Source organism: Ambystoma mexicanum, chromosome 11 (assembly GCF_040938575.1).
Source record: "Ambystoma mexicanum isolate Mex_15411 chromosome 11, UKY_AmexF1_1, whole genome shotgun sequence".
In the NCBI taxonomy this organism is placed as follows: Eukaryota; Metazoa; Chordata; class Amphibia; order Caudata; family Ambystomatidae; genus Ambystoma; species Ambystoma mexicanum.
In genome coordinates this window covers 1487622770-1487643679 of record NC_090934.1, presented here as the reverse complement: position 1 = coordinate 1487643679, position 20910 = coordinate 1487622770, and the positions used below count along the sequence as shown (strand labels likewise).

At 46.9% G+C, this 20910-nt stretch overlaps 1 protein-coding gene across 2 annotated transcripts in view; it reads left to right on the top strand.

Moving 5' to 3' along the window:
• LOC138504634 (uncharacterized) overlaps positions 1-20910 on the top strand; it is a 640493-nt gene that overhangs the window by 62959 nt on the left and 556624 nt on the right. For both annotated transcript variants that reach the window (XR_011279879.1, XM_069625235.1), the window contains exons 2-3: positions 2741-2950; positions 3361-3537. Coding sequence is in view for 1 of the 2 variants with exons in the window: in XM_069625235.1 (XP_069481336.1) it covers positions 2741-2950; positions 3361-3537 (387 nt within the window). In the remaining variant the exon portion in view is untranslated. The remainder of the gene's footprint in view (positions 1-2740; positions 2951-3360; positions 3538-20910) is intronic.

The window sequence follows — 20910 nt, the reverse complement described above, 5'->3', positions numbered from 1 at the left end:
TGACTTGTCTAGAAACCTCATTTGGGGAGAACAGGAAGAGAAGGAAGGAAGGAAGGAAGGGAGGAGAGGTGGCCGAAGAAGGGCCAGAGGAAGAGCAGGGAGTAGAGAGAAGACAGGATGTCCTGAGTTGTAGAGATGAAATGAGAAGCCAGTGCTGTGCAGAGGGCCTAGGAAGGCACAGGAGAGGTAGATTGCAGCAGCATTGGCCAGTTCCTTGCAGATTTTAGAGTTCAGCCGAGTTGTTAGATGCCGCAGAGACGCGGGCTTGGATGTGAGCTCTCTTCTTGGTGAGGACAGTCAGTAATGCCTTTGGAGCAGGCGGCAGGCCAGTTTGTCAGAGGGTGTACCAGAAGCATGCCCTTTCCTCTCAGCCACCCTGCACTTGCGTTTGAGGCTAGCAAGGTCCGAGTCGTACCAGGAGTTGCACTTGGCTTTGGGCTTCAGGCGGATCCTCATGACTGGGGCAAGAACATAGAGTATCAGCTAAACAGAGTGAAGCGTGGAAAGGACTGTCAGGGTGTGAGTCAGCCAAAGGGAGGGTGGGGTGGGGGTGAGAAAGTGGTGGCGCAAGCCTCAAGTGACCTGCATTTCAGGGGTCGGATAACAGAGTAGGTGGGTGGCTGTTTACATTTGTTTTGCGCTCCCGACCCGCGGGTATCGGGGCGCTTAGTTACACAATAGATTATATATACATACATGTGTTACACAGTACAGATACATTTCAGATATAGAATGACGGTACGGTTAAAATTACATACATTACAGATACTATATACATTGCAGATTCATACATATGTTAGCTTCGAAGGGGAATGATGCTGTGCAGATGACGGCTTTGGGCCCCCGTGGGGATGGTTGAGAGAGCAAGGTGGCCCCATTATGGAGGATGGCAAGCTGGTGTTGATCAGAAACAACTGTATTAATTGGCTGAAATCCTCTGAAGTTCTGATTGAGTTTCCAGGATTGCAGGTGGCAGAGGGTTCCAGAGCTGGACCGCTTTGATGGGGAAAGCTGTTGCCTCCCACATTGGATAGTTTGAATCTGGGACATGGAGGCAGTTAGTGTATGCTTGTCTGGAAGATCTATTAGAGGTTCTTCTGTGGAATCTCTCCGATAGGTAGCTGGGGGCAGCGTTATTCAGAGATTTATGCATAAGATGCGGTTTTTAGCTTGATTTTTGTCATCAGTGGAGAGCCAATTGTTTTGTTGTCTAAGCTCGGAAATGTGAGCTCTCCTAGCCACTCCAATTTAAAGGGCGTTACAATAGTCAAGTCTAGACAAAATTAAGGCTCTGGCCAGGATGATGCAGCTGTTATTGGAAAGGAAGGGTTTGCCGGTTCTGATACGTTTGCAGTTGTGGAGGCCAGGGTGTTACTTGCTTAGTAAAGGAGAGGGTTGAGTCGAGGTAAAATCCCAGGGTTTTAACCTCGTTGGCCACTTTAATATGGTGTCCATCGATTGTGAAAAGTGTATTCAGAGCCTAGTTTATTAAGGTTAGTTGGGGTACCCAGGATGATCGGTTTATCGTCAGCCAGGCATAGACCATGAGTGGCCATCCATTCATGGATGATGAGAGACTCTATTCACCAAGACCAAATCCTTAGCATAATCCCCTGAAAGTAGGAGGAGAATCTGTGATCGTTGCTGGGCTTGGCTTCAGGCGTAGAGAGGGTGAGCTCGGAGGAAAGGAGAAAGTGATCACTCAAGGAGAGAGAAGTGGTGAGCGGGATGGGAAGGTCTGAGGAGATCAGAACATCCAGAGCGAGTCTGGCCAGATGGGAGAATGGAGAGCGAGAGAGTTGCAGAGGCCGCGAAAGAGTTGAGGAAGGACAGGAAGCATCCAGATGTTGGAAGTTTACGAGAAGTAGTTGAGTGGTCGAGACCAGGAGGGAAGAGGAGAGGTCTGCCCACTCAGAGGAAGGAGATGTGACCAGGTGGCCGATAGATAGTAGCTACAATAAGGGAATGGCTAGGAGAGAGCCTGCAGACGAGGCATTCGAAAGAGTAGGCCTGTGTAGGCATGACAGACGCAGGAATCCACTCGGGGAAGATAGAGCCACACCCCCTCGAACGGTTGGACATGGGTGCGGAGAGGATGTTGTAGCCGTCATGGAGAGTGTCAAAGTTCATGGCTGTGAACCATGTCTGTCACTGAGGACTTTGAGGTAAAGTTCCTGCAGAAGACAGCAGGTGTCTGAGGACTGTTTAACAGCTGAGTGAGAGTTTAGAGTGGCAATATGGAGAAGGTTGCCATCCTTGAAAGATTTCCAGGGAGGGGTACAAATCAGAGGTACGCCTGTCGTACTAGCACCAATCTGATTTAACACCCATCTGGCAGATTTAGCAGTGATTCTTGTGCTGTGCTAATATTGTTAGCACTTGTGAAGCCTCTAAAATGTGTTCTGACAATATCTCATCGAGTGGCCTCGAAAAATAATTATTGGTCTGTACTTAACTGTTTGGGTAACACTTGTCTTGATTTGGTACACTAAGTAGCCTAAAATTGGGTTCCGCAGTAAACCTTGTTGTACATGTACCACAATTCCCCCCCTAACCGGAATGTTTGCATTTTCAGGTTTGTTTTTTCATTTATTGTTTAAAGGATGGGCCTAGCTCTAGAGCAGCAGAGCGCTGTATATAGTGTGGGTAGCCGGTATTAGGGCTGGCATCTTGACAGTAACGCAGTATTGTCATGGTTTTCTTTTGGTAATGCTTACAAACGAGTCTGTTTTTGTATCAGGAACAGCCACAGAATCTGTTGAACCTGCAGCATCAAACGAGTAATACTCCGGCATTGGAGACGGGTTTGGGAGATTTGAAGAGCGCAGCTGAACAGACGCAAGCAGACGACCAAGGGTTGGCATCTGCTCCCCTTCCGTCCCCTCATGGGCCGCCTCCTTTACCGCCGCTGGATGTGCTTCCACCACCACTCCCACCTGATGACGCTATGGTATGATTATAGAAACCATGTTTTCGATATAAATGATTCTCCCTGGTCATGAGTTTGCTCCTTTATGGAACTTCAGTGTGAAGTTGTTCATGCTGCTGTAAAAAAAAAAACTCCAACTGGGCCTGTTGCATACATTAGAGGGGTGCTGGTGTGTATCATTTCATTACATTTTATGATGGTGCTGTTGGATTCAAAACCCGTCCTGTGCTTTCATGCGGAAAACAGATTTTATAGTACTGTTTTCTAATGTTAATGCAGACTTTGCATATTTTTTTTGGTGGATATGATTGCAGAGATCTAGAAGGTAATGTTTCTGAAGTGAAGCCGTGCTGCTTAGATGTGCCATAGACAAATACTCGATGCTTTTTTTCAGTTTATTTTAAATGGAGCAACTGCTTTATTCTTTGTAGGTGGGTGACCCTATGGAGCAGCATAGATTGCAGCAGTTGCAAGCAGCAGCACACTGGCAGCAGCACCAACATCACTGGGTTAGCTACCAGTACCAGGGAATAATGCATAAACATGGTCAGCTGCAGCAACTTCTACACCAGTATCAGCAAATAATTCAGCAGCCTCCTCACATACAGGTGAGGCCCTCTAATGATGAATGAAACTATTCAAAGATGTTAATGCTATTGACAAAAAGGAAATGTGTGCTTCAAGTCTGAAGCACATATATTGCAATCCACTCGTTACAGAAATACGAATATTGGCCGGAGGATAAGTTTCTAGGTCTGGAGCTTAAGGTAGGCTACGACTGTCAGAGCTAATGCAATGCTCTCATTGTTTGATTTGAGCACACTTTGCTTCACCGGATGGTGGAGGTGTGACTAAGCTAGCGAGGCAAAGTAGTTGGCGTGATATGAAAGCCTCATCCTACCACGCTTGCACAAGAAACAAGTCTACACAGGTTGGTGGTAGGTATCCTTTTTGTACCGGGGATGAGGCCTGCTGTATCACTAGAGTATCCCCACTGGAAACGCAATGAGAAATCAAATATCCAATAGCTACAACCTGTTCTATAAGGCACCAGGCAAGCTACATATGTGGACATATATGGTCCTGGTTGATCCCTTCTTGGGTCTCCTTTTGGAAGAACCAGGTATGGCCTCTTTGTGAATGGTGTTTTCCTGCATTGAAGCTTGACTACATTTGAGTCTGGGCACAAGTCTTCAAAGATTGAATGTGTTCATCACTGATAGGGTAGCATTTGGGACACCATAGAAAGGCCACCTAAATAATGTGATGTATGTAATTGTAGTTTGTATAGCGCCTTTCACCATTGGTATGGTCTCAGCGCTGTAGGTGAATGCCCTCTGGGAACCGAAGTCCAGGTACAGGAAATTCGTCAGGGGTTTAGAATGCGTGTGTGCATTTTAGCCAATATGAAGATGGGTGGGTGTGGCCAAGTCTCTATCAGCCCATGTCGAGCTGGCATGTGAATGGGTGCTGTGTGGTCGTCTGAGGAGTATGCAAGAGCAGGACACTCATGTGCGCAGCTAGACTGATTTTTGTTATGGGTAGCTGCATTCTATGGCAGTGCTGTTGTGGGTTGCGACTTAGAGTAGCGTATGGTAGAAGAACTGTGGGGGGGGTTGGCAGGGGCTGCCTTCAGCCTTCTCCAAAATCCTGGCGCGTGTCCTGGACGGTTTCTTGTTTTCGTAGATGCATCTGAATTTAGAAGGGGCAAACGCAAAGCGCACGACTGAATTCTACACAGTGGCTGTATTCGGATCAGCGAACTATAATACAGGGGCTATACTCCAAAGAATGCAGATAAATGTAATGCAGAGGTTTTACACAAAGAATGAATCGAAAGAATGCAGCTAAACATACAACCGTGGCTGTACTAAAAATGCAGCTAGATGCAACGCAGGTTATACATAAAGGCGGCTAAATGTACCACAGTGGATGTATGCAAAATTGCAGCAAAATTGCTGCTAAGTATGACACAATGGCTATACTCAAATGCAGCTAAATAGGATGTACACTTGAGTACATCCTATTTAGCGGCATTTGAGTGTAGCCACTGTCCTACTGAGCTGCATTTTTGAGTACATCCGAAGTATGACACGGTGGCTGTACTCCAAAAGAATCCTGATAAATATGACACGGTGGCTGTACATGGGAATGCAAGGACTCGCCAGGAGGCAGGGTGGTCCTTGATGCGTCGTATATTAAGGGGCAATGGGGTCCAGATAGGGGACTTGGACGGAGACGGCTCCCCCCGCCCCCCAATCTTGATTTGAAATGATGGATCACGAGTGTAGTGCCTGAGAGCAGGTTTGTGATGGGTTGGTAGAGGGTGTGTTTGAAGGTATTCTGGTCCTGTTTTGTGGGTGATGCACATGGCTTTAAAATTGACCCTTCACCCGAGGGTGAGTCTGTGGAAGACAAGTGTGATGTACTCAACTTTCTAGGGGAAGGTGAGCCTGAACACATAGAGGGTGTTAATGTGAGTGTCAAGTCGGTGTCCATGGTACATCCTAGGTTCTTTACTGAGTTTGATGCAGTGGGGATGGGGGGAGGCTAGGGAGGATGGCCATGAGGTGGGTTGGGGGAAGAGGGCAGTCATGGTTGAGCAGGTGGTGTTTGGCTGTCATAATGTCAGGGTGGGGCAGGGAGACACTTGCACATCTTAAAGATGTTCTGGGTATCGTCAGCGTAGTTGTTGCAGGTAAGGTTGTGTGAGCGGATAATGGCTGTTAAAGGGCTCGGGTAGGGGAGAAAGTGAGACCACATGAAGACTGGGCAGGGGGCTGAGGGGAAGATTTGTGATTAGCCAGGAAAGGAAATCCACCAAAGAGTTGTCTCCCTTATGCCCAGTCAGTGGAGTCTTGTTAACGAGGATGTCAAAGGTCTAGGAGATTGTGCGGCACAGGCTTCAGTGTTTTTGAGGTCATCCCAGATGGAGACATGGGGTGATTCTGTTACGGATTGGTCTGAAGCTGGACTGGGCAGGGTCGATGAGGATGGTTGGATTATGCGAAGAGGTAAAGCTGGGAGTAGGCTTTTCAGTCATTCAGCTAAGAAGCGGTTGCTGGAGGTGGGTCTGTGGTTGGCTGGAAAGACGGGGCTCAGGGAGGGTTTTTTCCACAACCAGGCTTGAGTCGGCCAGTGTGAGGACTGTCAACGTCCAGCCTGGTTGTGGAATACCCACCATTGCTATCCATTGGAGACCCCTCCTCCCCCATCTACCACAGAATAAGCCACAAGAGCTTAGAAGAATTCATGGCTTTGAAGATGACCTGGAAGGTTGAAACATGTCGGCAAATACAAGGAAAGCAAATCTTTTGATAAATAATATATGGTTTTTGAGTGTGACTAAAAAGAATAAATTTGAACAATACAAGAAATTATTCAAGAACTGTTGGTCTCAAATCATTGCCTACCGACAATAGGATGTGCCCAATGCAGCAGAATATATAACCTTTTTACTAATGAGCGCGGTGCTCCCACGGTTCTATTGCTCCCATTCTTTAACACTGACCACCGCGGCTCATGCCCAACCTCCACAATTCCCTCCGCTATGGAATAAAGTCGTTATCACCCCAGATCTAGCCAATTCCCTCCTCTCTCCCCCAACACTATCCCTCCAGAAAGGGCCGCCGCCCCCTCCCCCCCCCTCCCCCCCTCCCCCCTCAAACTCTTCGACCTCTGGCTCTCAAAAGGCCTCATACCCCTCACACCAACTAAAAGGACCTCTCGGAGATCAGGACCCACACCCAGATGGTACACCCAACTTAAAATTGCTAAAAACCTTAAAGCAGAGTCTGAAACGGACCTGGAAAACCATCCATACAGCCCAGATAAAAACGCCTTTGCAAGAATAACCAGAGCATATAGACTGGAAAGGCATTCTATGGGAACAGAATCGTAAACTCCTGCAGCCCGAGCAAGGAGCTGCCTAGAATATTTCCGAATTCAAATTTCCGGCCGCCTCTAACCTCCCAGCCCCCATGGGCGCAAAGTCCTAACAGGTTCTGGATTTCTCCCTTGTAGACCTGAATCTGACGGGGGTGTGGCTAATGGAGGTTGGCCCACCCACAATGGGCAAATTTAGAAGGTTGGAAAGCGGAATTTGCCAGGTCTGGGGATACTGTGACCATGTTCTACAGCAGGAAACAGGTGGACGTTCTGGTCCTGACCAAGCGGGGAGTTGAAAGCGAGAAGATGACTGCTTGGTCCGCCCATATGAGTAGTCGGTGGGATTGGGGGGGCAATTGTGGATATAAGGCAGGTGGTAATGAAGATTGCGTCAAGGGTACGTGTGCAGGGTTTGTGGCACTGGCTGTTGTCATGTTATGGGTTTCCAGGTTGTCTAGAAGAGGTGGTGTTTTGTGGGGTATCGAACCATATGTTGAAGTCTCAAAGCATGGTGGGAGAGGGGTGGGTGACTAGGATGGCCAATAGGCCGTAGCTTGGAGCGTAAGAAGCTTGGGAAAGGGGGTTTGATGCAAGACGTCATTAGCAGGGATTTACAGTCCGCGTTGCAGGCTTGTTCCTCAGTGTGATATAGAGAGGTGTGCTTTGTGGAGGATGGCTATGCCGCCTGCTCGGTCTGACGATCACTGTATAACCTCAGGAATGCTTAGAGTGCGATGGGTCAAAAGTAATCAGAATCCGGTTTCTGTGATGAAAAGGATGTCTGGGCTTTCATTGGAGAATTGGTCAAATGTGTTGTTGGTTCTTGGAGATCGATTTAGTGTTGATGAGGATGCAAGAGTAAGGAGGGTTGGCTGGGCCTGAAGGCCCTCTGAGAGGTGTGTGGCAGGGGGACGGAATAGGAGGGGAGGGAAGGTGTTGGAGAGGTGCCCCTGGTGGATGCAGTGTGGAGTTGAGGTATAGGAGTGTATGATGGGTGGAGGCAGCCCCACAGATAAGGGGTGTATAGGCCACTTTTACTCCCTAAAAGTAGTTAAATACTCCAAAAAATTAAATAACAGGAGTACAAAGACCAACCACAAAAAAAGGGACATGGACACTTGATAGCTTTTACGTTGTGCTGGAACATTAGACATGTAACAAAGGCAAACGTCTTTCCTTGGTAAGATGGTTTGGACTTTATTTGTATCATAAATAAGAAATTGCTTTGTACTAAAGGAGCTCAACAAGCTGTAAGGAATTCATGGTGGCAACAGTCAAGACAGACGCAAGTGATCACAGTTCAAACTTTACAATGGGTGAGAAACGCCTAATCTAAACCTAAGATGGGAGCAAGCTACGACCATCAAATAATAAGGCAATCCTAGTGGTATCTTGTCAAATAAAAAGGGCCTATACTATTAAAAAAAATTGCCAATCCTTGCTTCTAAATTACATGTGTCGGATAATGTTCACCAGAAAAGAAGTGTTGACAAATAAGTCGGGATGGTATGGCTGGGGTCTCCCTTCCCCATGTTTTAAACACGGTACAAGGGGGGGGACTCCTGGGCTTCATCAGCGAGGTTCACAGTTCCAGTTCAACGATTTCAAAGACCTTCAGAGGCGAAGTGTCTTTCCTGCAAAAGTCTCTTGCCTGTAGAAGGCCTGCTGATTCACGACGACGAAACAAAAGTTCTCTGATCTTGCACCTTGGCCGATTGCTCTACGCCCCCAGCATCTCCCTCTGCCAGGCTTGAATCCTTCTTGCAAAAATGGGCCTCACTCAGTTTGGTTCGGTATGGCCTTCTCGAACACAGTTCATGTATTTTCAGCACAGTTCATGTTTAACTCCATTTCATCAGAAAGCGTTGGTTTCCTTCTATCTTTCTTTTGTATCTCCATCCGCCGGGCTTGGATCCTTTATTGCAAAAATGGGCCTGCCTCCGTCTGGTTCATTCTTGCCTCACTCCACAGTTCAGTCTAATCGGAAAGCGGGGTTCCTTTCCACTACCTTTTCTCTTGCATCAGGTCAGACTCTCAATTGTACAAGGGATGATGCCTCTCGCCACTCTTTCCTATGGCATTCTGGTTCTTGCAGTTTCAAAAACATGTCCCTGTCAGTATTTCAAAGGAGCACCTACGTGGCACCGGACCCCCCTGTACCTCAACTGGGCTTTCTTTAAAGTTCAAACACCTACACAAGTTCTTTCTCTTACAGATTCCTTGCATTCAAAAATGTTGCCACTTGCAACCTTGGGCTCAACACAGTTTGGTTTACTATCGGCTTCCTCCGACTCATCGGCTGTGCTGAACCAGTTGGCTTCTTTGTTCTCTGGAGTCAAGGATAGTACCACGGTAGCCAGCATGCCTCTCCGCCTGCGTTATCAAAGCGGGAGGCCCCTGTGTAGCTCCCGGTCTTACGATTTCCCTTTCGGAGGCTTTGTGGGTCTGAGGTGAAAAGGGCATCTCCCTTTGTCATCCTTCCAGGTCTCAACGTCCGTCTTCTCTGTTTGAACTGCCTGTTTAGTATAACTGTCTTCTCGAGCGTTCGACCTAGCTCAACGTGTGCTTCCGTGCACCGCCTTATATCCCTGTGGGTATAGTAAAGGGCCGTCGGATGTGTGAGATTTGGGTTAATTGTCTGACTCTGCCAGATCCTTGTGTCTGGACACGTCGGGTGAACAACTAAAGTGTTTTGTTGGAAAGGGGTGGGGGTGGGGGGGGGGAGGAGTAAAAGTTTAAAGTATCCTACTGGGTAGGATGGGGAAAAGGTGTCATGAGGAATCCTATTCTTAGTCCTAGGGCGGTAGGTGAATTCGGAAGGGTAAGTTTGGTAGGGTTTGTGAAATTAATGGGGGGGGGGGGGGAACGGTGGTGTTTTTTCAAAGCAGATCGTGAGTTTCAGAAATAATTTTCTGATGCTTGTTAATCTGCTTAGAATCACATGCTGTGCATATGGTCAGACATCCAGTGGTAACTGCTGAGTATTGCATCTTCCCTTTCGGGGACCGAAAGGGGACGTCGGTACAGGCGTGTCTGTAACACGATCCCTACCGTGACGTGTAGTGTACCCAAAATGCCTCACGCGCCGAAGTTCCTACCGATTCTTTTTTTCCACCCAGATAACTGGTCGCCCCATTGCAGAGCTCTTCATAAGAGACATTGTTTCTCCTTGTTTACTGACTTTGTCGGTTATTTTCCTTAAGTCATTTCGACGGTGCTTCAAGATACTATGATGAAGACTGCGGGAACTTTCGACGGCCGTGGACCTTGACGCCTAAGATCCAGTGGCAGTCTTCCATGTGGCCGGCCTACACAGTAGGGAGAGTAGGGTCGGGGTGGTCGTATCTTCCGCTATGTCTCTCCTCTTCCCCATCTAGGTCTAGTCATCATTTTCATTACCTTGTGCTTTGGAAAGGACACCATGTAGGTTTTGCCCCTCTTGCAGGGTCGGATACCTGTGGAAAGACGAGCATGAGAAGTGCAATAATTGTCTGCCCTTTGACCACACCAAAGCGCAGTGCGCGACTTGTATACTCCTTCGACCCAAAACTCTTAAGGAGTGCTGCATTAAGCAGTGGGCTGCCTACGTCATGTCGTGGGCTGGATCTTCCCCCACCGCCGCACCTGCAGAAAGTGACCGGGGGGGTACCAGTGATGACCAAGCACCCGTATCTAATGCGATTGACCTGACGGACCCTCCTAGGTCCGCCTCACCCGTCTCCGACCCTTCCAGGCCTGACGCAAGTCACGCTACAGGGGCAACACCCGGCGACGGGCGTTCATATAACCCACACTAAACACACAACCACTTCCCCAAATTTCAACGGGTTCGTCAACTGGTGAAAGCGGCAACGGGGCCCCTGGAAAATTTCAACAATTCCTCTGATCTGGCAGATCAACAGCCTTCCCCGCATCAGCAGCAGCGTCTTGCGACTGGGCCTTTGAAAATTAAGAGCGCTACCTCAAAATCATGTTTGGTCGGCGAAGCATGCTCATCCGACGCCCCTTAAGGCCTGGTATACAAAAATCTACCGATAGGTGAAATACCTACCGCTAGGCCTACGGCATGCCCCGATTTGCCAGCCATCACCGATAGTATCGCGAGGATCACTTTGGCAGTGGGCTTGATGCCTAAGGAACCATCGAAACGCAAGGAGCGTGCCGCGGACACGTCTGAAGATGCGCCACAACACCCCAATGCTCGCGAAGACTGAGGATAGTCTGGAGCATTTGTCTAGCACTATTGCTAATAAATTTCAGCACCAAAGGCGGGAACATTTACTTCCATCTAAATGGACAAGGGAAACATGTGAAGGGTGCATGGACCGCCTGGAAAGGATTGTCGCGCTCAGAGCACCCTACACTTAAGAGACCTTGTGAGGATTCTCTTTCTATGTCAACCCTAAGATTTCCTGGAAATTTTAGAATCTTCTCAGGGCCATTTAATGTCTACTCACCCTGAGGAGGAAATTCAAATGGACACATACCAAGATATCTATGATGAGGAAGAAGACAATACCTTCCTACAAGACTATACTGCAGATGTCACGGACAACTGGGAGGACTCTCACCAAGTTGACACAGAATTTTGATAGGCCCTGAAGACCCTTGTGCATGGAAACAAGGCACAAACACCATACACAAACTGATACGCCAGACACGAGGTTCAATTCCCAAAATCTAGGGATTAGCAAACTGTGTTCGTAGGAGAGACATTCCAAGGCATGCTATCTTTTAGTTTCTATTTGTGAGCTAGAGGTCAGCTTGATCTAAGAGGGCACAGAAAGGGGGGCCGTGAGCAGAGTATGATTCATGCCTTTAACAGCCTATTTCTACAGTTTCAGCAAGACCAGCTGGCACCTGGCTTGGTGATTTAATGCCTCTGTGCTCCCCTTCAAGGACGTGCGAGGGAGGAAAACAATGTATTTCTGTCTGGGCTGGTCTCTTAACATGTAACTTGTGGCCTTGCTCTGTGCAGGAGCGGAACGAAATATAATTAATTTTTGCAAAGCGTTTGAACAGAAAAGCAAGAGAAAGCAAAATGGCGGATTCTGTGGGCACAAAATGGACGCTCTTTGGTTATGCTGACGATTCTGTACTGGTGATGCTGGGCATATGTGATTGGTTTTTGGCCAACATAATATACCATCTATGCTATGGTAGGGTATTTTCTGGACTAACAAACCCTCCTTTTGGCCGTAAACCAATCGCATCAACCATACATCGCATCTTCCTCTGACCATGTATCTAATTCTGAACTATGCATACTACTGTAATCGTCATCAATGTCAATTGACGTAAACTTTCATAGTTTGTTTCGTTATTTGCATTCATAGCAACTTTGGGAGTCCTTTCCACTTTGGGAGTCCTTTCCTCTGTTACCATGTGTATGCATTCATCACTTATTTCAGAGCAAATAATTGGCAGGCAGTGTATGCAAAAACATGTCATGAAGATTCAGAGTACCGTTTCCAAAAGTGCAACTAGTTTCCATCCCCATGAGTGTGGTACCTCCCAAAACCAAGAACTTATAGTTTCCAACCACCTGTCGGGGGATGTAGGTCAGAACTCGGAGTGTAACTTCCTTTATTGCCTCAAAAATGGTGAGGGAGGAGTCACTTACAAATGCACAGGCCGCTGACCCCACTATTTTGTAAACGCCTCCACTGTCGGCCAGAACTATATCAAGAGCCATTCTATTCTGAAGTGTCATTAATCTAATTGCCTTCTCTTCTAGGGTCATATTATACAATATATCAGTCGTTCCATTTATCGTTTTTCTAAAATTCTTGACAATCTTCTTGTATTATGCGAGTTCATTGCTTGGCCCCAATATGGTATAAATGATTTTGCTATGTCTCCCGCAATAAATCCAAATATGTCTGATGTTCGGGAAAGGAATACCCCGGGGAAGAGGATCCCCAACTAACAGGTTCCACCCCAACTAACAGGTTCCACCCCAACTTCTAGGTAACCAGGGATAAGCTTTTGTTACACATACAAAATAAACAGGGTCACCTACATATATCGGTGGTTCTTCTCTCTCAAGTACTGCAATATTCATACATCTATCGGATGTCCCTACTGAATAGGAACCTTTCTTTCATAAGCAAAATGCAACAGTGCGAAGATTGTAAATTATTGTATACGAGGGGGGCACTACATCTTGGTTCCCTACTAGGTTCATGTGAAACATGATTACAGATGACTTGTAAGGCGCATACAGTCTGTCTACAGGCGTTACTACTTGTTTTATTACTCTTGCTCTGTTAAATATGGAACAACCTACAGGTTCCATTACCAATTTCTCAAATTCATCTGTTTGTCTTGTCTAATTGACCTGTGTCACTCTTATTCCACTTTCCATAAAAGAGTGCACTTATTTATTTTTGGATTTGTAAAGTGCACTGCAGCCCTCTAGGCAACGAGGTGCTATAAGTAGACTTAAGAAGGCTTGCTTGTGGGTTACAGTAAGCGGCCCAATGTGTGAAGCTTAACATAGTTATTTATACAGTTGAGTTACTGAATACAGTGTTCTACAATACAGAGTAAGTCGCGTTCAGGTTATAGCGAGAGTAGAGACATTATACATGAGGAATAGACTCTTTAGACAAAGCCTTGTTTTTAGGGCCTTGCGGAAGGCAGCATGGGACTCGATAGATCTAATCTGGTCTGGGAGTTTGTTCCAGAGAGTGGCGGCCATAGTTGGGAAGCTCGATCCTCCAGCACACACTCTGCGTGAGTGAGGTACTGTGATGCGTTTGGCAAAGGCAGATCTGGCAGGTCTGGAGACTGTTTGTCTGGAGATCCTTTGCGTAAGGTATCTGGGGCGCGAGGTCGTGAATACATTTGTGGGTTAGGGCTAGTGTTTTGAGGACAACCCCTTTACTTGATAAGTAGCCAATGTTCCTGTCTTCTGATCGTGGAGATGTGATCCTTGCGTGAGGTTTGGTTCAAGGTACACGCCTAGTGTTTTAATGGTTTGTGATACTGTGATGGGGATGTTATCAATTGTGAATGTTTGATATACTTTGGCAAGTTTATTTGGGGTGAAGGCTGATCCTATCAGCAGGAGTTCCGTTTTGTCACTGTTTAAACAAAGCCAATTATCTGCCATCCAAGATTGTATGGTGGAGTAGATGAGGTTGAAGGTGTTAGTCATCTAGATAGTCTCCTGTGAGAGGTATGAGCACCTGGGTGTCATCTGCATAATTGGTATGAGATGCCCAGCGAGTCTAAGATTTTGAATAAGGGTCTGGTAAATAGGTTATACAGCGTAGGGGCTATGCACGAGTCCTGTGGGACTTCACATTTTGATAGGACTTGGGGTGGCATTAGCTGATTCAGAAAATACCTTCATTACTCTCTCCTGAAGGAAAGAGTTGATCCAGTCGCAAGCCTTTGGAGAGAAGTTTGCCGTGGAGGTGAGCTGGTGACATAGGGTTTTGTGCTCAACGAGGTCGAAGGCAGCAGAGTGGTCTAGTAGCAAGAGGAGCGCAGGTTTGCCTGCATCTCTGAAGTCATGTATTTGTTTTTTTAAATCTAGTAGTGCAGTTTCTGTGCCATGGTGAGGACGAAAGCCAGACTGGCGTAGTTCAAGCAGGTGATTGTCCTCCATGTATTTTTGAACTTGCAGGCAGGCTGCTTTGTCCAAGATTTGTAATAAGAATGGAACCGTGATGATGGGTCTATAGTTCCCCGGTGTCATTGGATCGAGAGAGGGTTTTTTAGTAGGGGTCTGACCCAGGCTTCTTTAAGGGAAGTGGGTACATGAGCTGTTTGGAAGGACGAATTGATGAAGGCAGTAACAAACGAGAGCTGGTGCACATTCTTTGATAATGTGAGCCGGGCATGCGTCCCCCTTGCAGTTGGAGGGCTTAATGAGGGCCGTGACATCTGTTTCGCTCATGGCAGTGAATTCGAATTTAGGTGTCTGGTAGTCTGCATTGCATGTGTGGGGGGTGCTGTGTGGGAGGCTATAAGGGAGGCAAGTGCTTCTTGCTGGGCAAGAATTTTGGTGTGCAGGGTGTCAAGCTTGTTAAGCAAGGCAGATTTAATTTGGCTGCACCACGTCTTGTCTTTAACAATTGTGGAAGGTGGAGATGATGGTGATTCTAGTTCCCTAAAAATCGCGAAGATTTCTTTGGTACCTGAGTTAACATCGTTGGTCATAGTATTGTAAGAATCAACTTTGGCATGAATGATGGCTGTTTTATATTCCCTCGCAATCGTCTTGAATGCGGTTTTGTTCAGTTCAGTAGGGTTTCTTTTCCATGTGGCAAGCGATAGCCTTTTTTTTGTTTTTTGGCTCGAAGATCCATGAGTGCTTAGGAAAACCAGGCATTAGAGTGCTTGTTTTTTTTTGGCTGTAAGAGGGGCAATGATGTCTATAGCTGTTGTGATCACCTGGTTGAAGGTGTTGGCTAGGATAACAGGATCATTTGGAAAGGGAGGTTGCAGTGCTGCAACTAGAAGGTGCGGTAGGAGAGTGTCTTTTGCCAGCTTTTTGGAGCTCCTGGAGAGAGTAGCAGGGAGAAGGATAGAGGGTTTGAATGGAGCTGGGGACGTGTCAATGTGAAAGTTGATATAGTAATTATCTGACCAGGGTAAGGGGGTGGTGGAGGAGAATGGGATGGGCCAGTTGTGATGTGCAATCCAGTCCAGTGTACATCCTTTGTGAATGGGCTCGGTAATGCTTTGAAGAAATCCAAGGGTGGCTAGTCCTTTCTGAAGTGTGGAGGCATTGGAATTGTGGGGGTCGCCTAGGCTGTGATTGAGGTTGCCGCGTAATACTAATTTAGATGTAGTTTTCAGGTTGTGAGAGAGTGGATGATGGATTCTTGGAAATCACCTAGTGGGCCTGGCGGGCGATATACGAGGTGGAAGGCAATGGAGAAATTGGGGGTACTCTTAAGTTTAATGAGGAGGTGTTCAGCATTATGACAATATCATTCTGAATTCTTTTAATGTCAAGAGTGTCCTTAGCTATGATGGCCACACCTCCCCCACCCTTTGATCTAGCTGGACTTGCCTGAATATGGTGTATCCTATTGGGATAGCCAGCGACAGGGCGGGTCCAGAGGTGTCTTGCAACCAGGTTTCGCACACAAAGAGAATGTCTAGCTTATCTTTGGAGATGAGATCATGCACATCAAGTGTGTGTGTTTGGATGGAGCGGGCGTTGAACAAGGCGCATATGAGGAGTTTAGAGTTGGGACTGCAGTGTTTGGTTGGTGTGGTAGATGTGGGCTTGGGGGCAGCAGAATCTAGCAAGGCATCATTCAAAGCATTTACTGGCATGGTGCTGGGGGCAACAAAAGCTAGCAAGGCATCATTCAAGGCATTTACTGTCATGGTGCTGGCGGCAACAAAATCTAGCAAGGCATCATTCAAAGCATTTACTGGCATGGTGCTGGGGGCAACAAAATCTAGCAAGGCATCATTGCCGGATGGGGCATATGATAAGGCAGATATAGTTGCGCAAGTAGCACTTACATGATGTGCTGGAGGAGCGTCAGTGCGTGTATCCGCACGGTTGCCATGGGGGGGGGGGATATGGTGGCTTGGGCCGAGAGCACCCGCAGCTAGTGGAGGCGAGTCAGGTGTGAATGTCTGGCGATGCGTTGGATGAGGAGCAGTCTTCTTGTCACAGTCCGGAGCAACATGCGCTCGGTTTAAATGTTTGCTGGTCGTGTGGGCGGGATCCTTTTTAGTTCCGGCAACGCAGGTAATTCGTGTGATGGTGCAGTAAGCGAGGCGGTGTCATGACCACAGGCCAGTCTAGGGGTAAGGATCACCGTAGCTCTAGAAGGGTTAATAGTTATTAGTAAAGTGCACTGAGGCAGTCTAATAGATTCCCCTCGAGTTATTTAGGATTGCCTGTTTCCAGGTAATGGCCGCAGCTTAGTGCCATAGAAAGACAATCCTCACCGGTCTAGTCTTTCTCAATGTATCCCTATATTAAGCGAACTCTCCTGAGACGTGCGCTTCGCGTTGTTGACTGAAGTTCATTACTGACGCTTACCACGTTCTTTCCAAGATTTCCTCTCAGTTCCCTTTTCATTGCCCGCTGCCTGTGCCCTTGCCAAAGCGTATTCTTGTCCTTCCTTAGCTCCGTTTTGTAGTTTCCCTTCCTATTTATGTATTTCCTCATTTCCCCGTTCTGTCACGGAATGTTCGTTTCTCCTCCGTGAACTACGAGGAAATTCCACGCACCCGCAAGTATTCCTCAGAATTGTTTGGCGCAGTTCTTTTTGGTCATGTGCACGTTGTATTCATGCCGCCGTGCAGAGGAGTATTTCGAATTTAGTTTGGTATTTTAATGACGGGAACACATGTTGTTGTTGTTGCTTAACGTTACTGTGGTGTCGGGGTTTTCTTCAAAGAACCACGCATTCACAGGGCTTTGAGTGCTGTCATATTTGTCAAAGCCACACTCGTATTTCTGTCAAGTGAATTAACTTGTATCTGTGAGGTACTTTATTAGCCTTGTTGCAATTTTGAGAGTTTTTTCTCCTCCGCCTAGTTTACAGAAATCATTTCAGTACTTCCCGGAGTGATAGCATATTTAGTTTTCTTAGGCATTTCATTAGTTTTATTGTGACTATTTATACCCGCAGGTCATTTAGGGTTTCCCCTTAGTCACTGACACAGCTCATAGGTTTTTAGGCTAAGTATAAGAGAGGAAGTTTCAGATTGTTCTTTTCAATTACATCATTTTAAGAATCCATTTTCCCTAGTCACATAAGCCCCCATATTGTTGCAGAATCCATTGTATCAACTTTCTTCAGAACTAGCGCCCCTGTGTTAAGAAGCAGGATGGAGAGCTCACCCAAATAATCAGGTTATTCTGAGTGGGCAAGTACGAAGTAGCGGAGGTGCTGACATTTGCTTTGGATAGGGCATGAAGTCCTGCATCGAGCAGTGGAGAGCTGCAGAGAGGGGCGACGGCCTTTCCTGTTGGCCTTCCCTCGTCGGCTGTTCCTCGCGGCATGCCTCCCCTCCATTTAAAGCAGGAGGGGAGGTCGGCGCGAGGTGTGCGACCCTATCGGGTTGGACTTGGAATACTTGTTTATGCCTGGTCTCCATGGCGACGATCTCGGCGGTGGCCATCTTTAGTTGAACCACGCTCTTCGTGGTGTGCAATGGGTGCAATGAATGCTAGCACAGGCTTCAGCAACAATGAAGCAGAGATTGCAGGCATGGTGGATGTGACTCCTGTTGAGTCCCCTTGCAGCGGAGCTGCAGAGAGGGGCGATAGCCTTTCCTGTTGGCCTTCCCTCGGCAGCTTCTTAGTGATGCATAGCATGCTGTATTAAGGGGTAATGGCTGTACATACCAACTCATTCCTTTTCCGCCATGCTGGGGTAAATGGGTGCAGACCCAGCAGTTAGTCTTGTTCAAGATTGTGAGTCATTCATAATTAAAAGCAACGTGTTATTACCATAACCTTCCCTGTGTCTTTCTTCTATTGGAGGGAGAGTATAAGAGTACATGGACTGGCCTGTCTGTCACAGGTGCTTTCGTGGCAGACAAAAGTGAACTCCATGGATGCACGCTCTCCAAATACCATAATACTGGGATAATGGTACACAGAATACACAGAAGTGTTGTAATCATTAGCACTAATTTCTTACACCAACTCTTTCTAGACTTTTTTTTTATAGTCTCTATCTATTACATCCTCAGCATTGGTGCAGGAGGGGACAGAAGCAAGTATGGGCATTGTGTGCGATTCTTCTCCAATGTTCGTCATGAATACTTCTCACAGCAGCGCTCGTTGAAACACCAATATGTTCAGAGGTTCAGTTCTCAGCAGCCTGGATTGCTAAATGTGTGGCAAGGTTATTGTGCCTCTGCACATTGCTCAAAAGACTCCAGAGCAAACATCAATTGCCTTTGTACCATAAGCACCCCGCTTGTTTGCACGGGGTGATCAACAAATTGATTTTTAACTTCAAAGATAGCACCGGGAAGCGGCTTCCAGAGCTCCCGGATTGGTACAGCACCCACGCTCCTTCCCTAGGCCTCCGATTCCCAATGAATCAGTGATGGGAATAGAGGCAACAACAAACGCAAAGATCAGATTACTGTAGTTTTTTTTGAGAACGTAGGTTGTACCTTATTGCTCCAGGTACTGTGATCAATGAACAGTGCAGATGCACTTCGAGATGCAGGCTTTGTCAGCCTGTGATGATTCAGATTCAGCTGGGCATAGTTGGGGGCACATTTAGCCCTCCTCCTTTTTAGCAATCTTCTCAGGCTTTCTCTTAGGCAGAATTTGTGGCAGAGAACTGGCAATGGTGTCTTTCGAGTCGGGGGCAACTGTTTCTTTCTGGTCGTCTGGATCGGGCAGTTCTTTCAATGGCAATGGAATTCTTTTTGTGTGGGTGACATGGATCCACGCTTTACGACCATCCACACGGACTGCAGTCTGTGTTGCCAGGAGTATCTGATAAAGGCCCCGCCACCTCGGTGCAAGTGAAAACTTCCTCTTAATTTTTCACCAGGATCCACTCGCCTGGCTACAGACAATGCCCCAGGCATGTATATCTGACCGGAAGAGCCTCTTGCACCTGCTGATGAATCAAACAGAGCTTCTGCATTAAAATGTCACAGTATGTACTAAGCACAGGGTATTCTACTTCACTCGGGCGCCTAGGTTGTAGTGCACACCAAACATTAGCGGGTCTCCCCATGACAATCTCGTATGGGGAGAATCCAGTCCTTGCTTGCACAGACGTGTGCATGCACAACAAAGCTAAAAGAAGCGCGTCTGTCCCTTTTAATTGACTCCCTGAACAGATATCACTTTTTTGTTCTTTAAAATGCCGTTTTGATGCTCAACAAGACCGGCACTCATCGGGTGCCTGGAAGAATGGAATGGAATGGTTTATCGATCTGAAGGCCTGCACAAATCTGTAATATCACGGCAGCAACAAAATGTCGGCCGTTGTCTGACCATATGACCCGTGGCAGGCCGAATCTGGAGAAATACTTTAGCATCACTTGCTGTGCAGTCTTTGAGCGGGTATGCTTCCACCCATTTACTGAATGCATATACTAACACCAAGATGTATTTAAGATTCTGGCATCTTTCCATTTTATGTCATCAAAATGGATGACTTCAAAGGGCATAGAAAGGGGGGGGAGGAGGGCTAAACTACCTGTTGGAGTGGCTGTTCCTTTTCTAATATTATGTTGCAAACAGGTCATACAATTCTGAACTAGCCTCTCAGCATTTTTTCTAATGTGTGGGTTGTGCCATACTGTAGCCAGATGCTGAATCATTTTTGTGTGTGGTGCCGTGGCCCATGATGACCGTTGCAGTTATGAGTTGGGCAGCATCCACCTTCTACTTTCTTTGTCCACCCAGCAACCTTCTACGTCTACTTCTGTGGAGCCCTCAGCCCACCCTTTTAATCAGCAGTTGCTTCCGCCTGCATCTCTGACTGTGGCAATCCCATTCTCTATCATGCAGGGCACTTCTGACTGTGAACTAACAACATGTGTGTGTGTGTAATCAGTGGCTGCAAATGCGTTTCCTTTTCCAACGTTACATGTTATTTTCTTATGCGCCTCGCATTTCATTATTGCTAGTCGCTTTGGACACTTGAGTGCAGACAACAATCTTGCTATCAAAGGGCCATGTTGAATTTTAGTTCAATGTGATGTTGGGAAACCCCTCTCAGCCCAGAGTCGACCAATTGTGCACCACCCCAAATGCATACTGACTGTCAGTATATATGTTTACATTCAAATTTTCAGAAATTTCACATGCTCTTGTCAATGCTATTCTCTCTGCGGCCTGCACTGAATTGTATGGAATTCTTTTGCTCTACAATACTCTTCAGTGTCGTGATGGCATAGGCAGCAGTGGACATGCCATCAGGTAATTTAAAACGGGAACGGTCACAAAACCGTTCTCCGTCTGGCTTTTTCTGTGGGTGTCTGTTAGGTCAATTCTCCCTTTCGTTTCTTGTTCAGAAACCATTATACAATCATGGGGTGGTGATTTCTTCTCACCCGTATCTTCATTGGGAGGGGGCATTAACTCTGCATGATTCAAAGCGCAACTTCTCTGAATTTGGATA